At 63.5% G+C, this 4,127-nt stretch overlaps 1 protein-coding gene across 1 annotated transcript; it reads left to right on the plus strand.

Moving 5' to 3' along the window:
- Positions 1-400: 400 nt before the first annotated feature.
- Positions 401-3,943, plus strand: LOC115938983 (voltage-dependent P/Q-type calcium channel subunit alpha-1A-like; the record flags this gene model as incomplete). The annotated part of the gene is made up of 6 exons (XM_081810061.1): positions 401-508; positions 646-746; positions 1,943-2,052; positions 2,164-2,302; positions 2,470-2,583; positions 3,908-3,943. Coding segments are annotated over 6 exons (608 nt in total), but the record flags the coding sequence as incomplete, so codon positions are not given.
- Between the last annotated feature and the right edge of the window lie 184 nt (positions 3,944-4,127).

Genomic DNA, 4,127 nt, shown 5'->3' on the forward strand with positions numbered 1-4,127 from the left:
TCCTAAGGCTACACACATATTAACTGCTTTGATCTTCAAAACATTCGGTGAGGTGGGTCCTACTGCTGTCGTCCCATTCTGCAGATGGGAAAACTGAGGCACACAGTGGTAGACTAATACCTGAGCCACGCAGGTTGGGACCTGCGCCATCTAGCTCCTCCTGATGCTGACATCCCCCCCACCCCCAGCCACCCTGCAGCCACTCCACAGCCCTGGCCCCGCCACGGACCAGAGCCCACATGGTCATTCCTCGTCTGGGACAGGCCCACAGGGAACTGGTGACCCATGGGAAGCAGGACTCCAGGGCCTGAGTTGGCAGGAGCTGCTGGCTTTGCATCTGCCCCGGAGGCCGACACCCAGGCAGGCAGTCAGGGAGGGCCTCTCTGTGCCCACGTTGCAGGCGGAGCCGACAAGCAGCAGATGGACGCGGAGCTGAGGAAAGAGATGATGGCCATCTGGCCCAACCTGTCCCAGAAGACGCTGGACCTGCTGGTCACCCCTCACAAGTGTAAGAGCCGCGCCTAGCCGGGCCCTGGGCTCTGCCCTGCCAGGATGGGAGGGGGCGGGGGGAGAGGAGGCAGGTGCAGGGCCGAGGCTGGTGCATACAGGGCCCCCGCCCACGGGGAGCTTGCCCTGTGCCCCCAGCCACAGACCTGACCGTGGGCAAGATCTATGCAGCCATGATGATTATGGAGTACTACCGGCAGAGCAAGGCCAAGAAGCTGCAGGCCCTGCGCGAGGAGCAGGTACGGCCCTGGGCCCTGGCGCCCTCCTCTCGGGTGCCCTTTGCCCTGCGGGCCCCACAGTGACAAACCAGAGCAGCGGGGTGTGGCCAGGACCCAGGACAGGTCACCGGAAAGCAGGGCCGCACCGAGGAGGCGGCCTGGATGAATTCATCTGTTCCGCCAACACTTACTGGGCACCTACTGTGTGCCTGGCGCTGTTCTCAGCCCTGGGGGTGCAGCTGTGAGCAAAACAGACCAGCATCCCTGCGGAGCAGACACTGCAGTTGGGGAAATGCCAACCATAATAAATGATGAACATGGCAGGAAACAGTAAATGCCGTGCGAAGGAGTGCTGGGGGAGATGGATGCAGTTTCAAACAGGTGATCAGGGAGGCCTCCCCGAGGAGGTGATGTGGAGCAGAGACCTGAAAGAAAAGGAAAGGGAGTGAGCCACGTAGATATCTGAGGGAAGAGCACTCCAGGCGGAGGGAACAGCCAGCGCAGAGGCCCTGTGGCAGGACTTTGAGCTTGGAGAACAGCGATAGGGCCCATATTGCGGAACACAGTGAGCAGGAGTGGTGGGAAGGGGGCGCCTGGGCGGCTCAGTAGTAAAGCGCCTGACTCACAATCTCAGCTCAGGTCTTGAACTCAGGGTGGTGGGTTCAAAAAAAAGAATGGAGATGAGGGTGGGGAGGCGACAGGGCAGACTGTGTAGAGCCTTGGGGGCCCTGGGGAGAATTTTGACTTTTGCTCTGGGTCAGATGGGAACCGGGGCAGCTCCTCTTAGAGGAGGGAAGTGACCACACTCAGGTGATCGCTGGCGCCCTCTGGTGGCCATGGCAGGTAAGGGCTGGAGCAGGGAGACCTGGGAGGAGGCGAATGGCCTGGTCCAGGTGAGGCCGTGGGGCCAGACCTGGGTGAGAAGTGATCCTATTCTGCATGGACTTGCAAGGAGGAGTCTAGTGGACTGGCTGATGGATCGGACCTGAGTGTGAGAGCGTGTGTGTGTGTGTGTGTGTGTGTGTGTGTCGGGGGTGTCAAGAATGACTTGGGCTGGGGGGCTGAGGGGGCGGGGGGAGTGTTGAGCGTCCTCTGCACAACCTCCCGGCTGTCTCTTAGCTGCAGCTTTGGCCAGACCCTGAGCCTTGAACACCCTCCCCAACCTACTCCCTGTGCCTCTCTACCCCGTGCCCGCACATTGCTCTCTGCCTCTCCAGAACCGGACACCACTCATGTTCCAGCGCATGGAGCCCCCGTCTCCAACACAGGAGGGGGGGCCCGGCCAGAACGCCCTCCCCTCCTCCCAGCTGGACCCAGGTGGAAGCCTGTGAGTGTGGCTCTGGCAAGGAGGTGGGGATGGAAGGGCAGGGGCACCATTCCCCAGTGCGGACACCCCTGGAGCGCCCACGGCCGCCCTGCCCTCTGTCCCCCAACACAGGATGGCTCATGAAAGTGGTATCAAGGAGAGCCCGTCCTGGGTGACCCAGCGAGCCCAGGAGATGTTCCAGAAGACAGGAACATGGAGCCCAGAGCGGGGACCTCCCACCGACATGCCCAACAGCCAGCCCAACTCCCAGGTGCCTCTGTCCACCCCCCCCCGCCCCCCCACCGCCTCCTACTCCCAGGCACAAGCAGTACAGGAGGGAAGGATGTGGCCCCACAGCCGCAGCCGCACCCACACCAGGCCACCCCTGGGGCCCGACAGGCCACAGGACTCACCTGGCCCTGCCCTCTGCCCCCGCAGTCTGTGGAGTTGCGAGAGATGGGCCGAGATGGCTACTCGGACAGTGAGCACTACCTCCCCACGGAAGGCCAGGCCCGGGCTGCCTCCATGCCCCGCCTCCCCGCGGAGAACCAGGTGAGGGCTTTCAGCCACCCCCCTGGGGCTGAACTCAGGCCCCCGGGCTCCAACACGCAGCCCAGGGCATCTCTTTCCTCTGTGACCCCTGCTGGGGTGGGGCCACCTGCAGCCTCAGCAGCAGGGGGCAGGCCCACACTGGAGTGCCCGGAAGGCCTGGCCCTCTTACCTTCTCCCTGATGGCGGGCAGAGAGGGGCAGGGGCTCCCCTGGGGCAGGATACAGTCGTCCCTGCCAAGTGCTTTCCATCTACCTGGTTTGGAGATGCCAAGGCAAGAGGATGTGGAGGACACGTGGGGGTGTGGGGGGGAGGTGATGTGTCAGGGCCCGGTGAGCTGCAATCAAGAACACACACACAGGCATGCACGCACAGGCACACACACACGCACTACACGGACGTATGTGCTCGTACTGCATACGCGAACGCACACGCATGCACACAGTTCTGCTCTCGGGAATTTGGCAGGTCCTAGGACCTGGTAGCAGAGTCTGGGATGGGCGTGGGGGCAGCTGGGGTTTGTATTTCCCGTCTGGTCTTTGTGGGGGCCACTGGGGAGGGACAGAGGCGTGTGCCTGTGTGTGGCTGAGCTGCAGCGCCCACTTGGTTAGTGGGGGGGAGGAGGGCACGGGATCCCACTGCCCCAGGCTCGCGGGGACAGAGGGACCAGAAGCCAGAAGCATGGCTGGCTGCCCGCCCAGCCTGAGAGGCAGGGTGGCATGTCTGGCTGGGGCGGGCTTCCCGTGTGCTGTGCCGGGGTGTCTGCACGGGGGGTGAAGGCTGTGCTGTGGCTGGCTGGGCCGCGGTGGCTCAGGGACCTGGCCTCTGGCTGCGGAGAACTTGGGTTGGGGGGCACCTGGCTGCATGTGGCTGTCAGCGCCGCCCCCCCGTCCACCCCCAGGACGGAGTTGTTGGGCCCCAAGAGAGAGTCCAGACAAGCTGGCTGATGGCCACCCCCTCCCCAAGCTTTGAGTGTCAGCCGGAGCCAGGGCTGGGGCGCATTGCATGAGGCAGAGCCCAGGGCCAGGGGCCTGTGGCCACGCCATCCCATCTGTCGGTCTCTTGCCTCTGCCATCTGTCTGTCTGTGGTGTCTCCTGTCTGTCTCCTCTGTGCCCTTGGGAGGCTGGCCAGCCGGGCCTGGGGTCACCTACGCACCAGGGACTTTAGCCTCTTTCCCTGCCTCCCTTGCTCTCCCCCTCCACTGCCCAGGTTCCTCTCCCCAGCCCTGGCATCTCCATGTACCACCTCTCACTCTCCCTCTTGGCTTTTGTATTTATTTTCTTCTTTCTGTTTTTCTGTGTGCACCATCCCATGGGGCTGTGACAGAGGAGAAGGGGCCGGCCACGTGGGAATAACCTCAGTGTATGTACCGCGCCGCCCGCCTCCCAGCTGGGCTCCGGCCCCCTCTTCCCGCCCACCCCCCCTCGTGGGAGTCCTGTCATCTCTCCACCCCTTGGACCCCACCCTTTCTTTGCAGACTGCACCCCCCTCCCCCATGAAGCCCCATCCTTGTATGTTGTGTCCTCCGTGTGCCCTGCCGGGGGGA

The sequence above is a fragment of the Leptonychotes weddellii genome, unplaced genomic scaffold (genome assembly GCF_054177405.1).
Source record: "Leptonychotes weddellii isolate Sample4059 unplaced genomic scaffold, ASM5417740v2 HiC_scaffold_17596, whole genome shotgun sequence".
Lineage (NCBI taxonomy): Eukaryota > Metazoa > Chordata > Mammalia > Carnivora > Phocidae > Leptonychotes > Leptonychotes weddellii.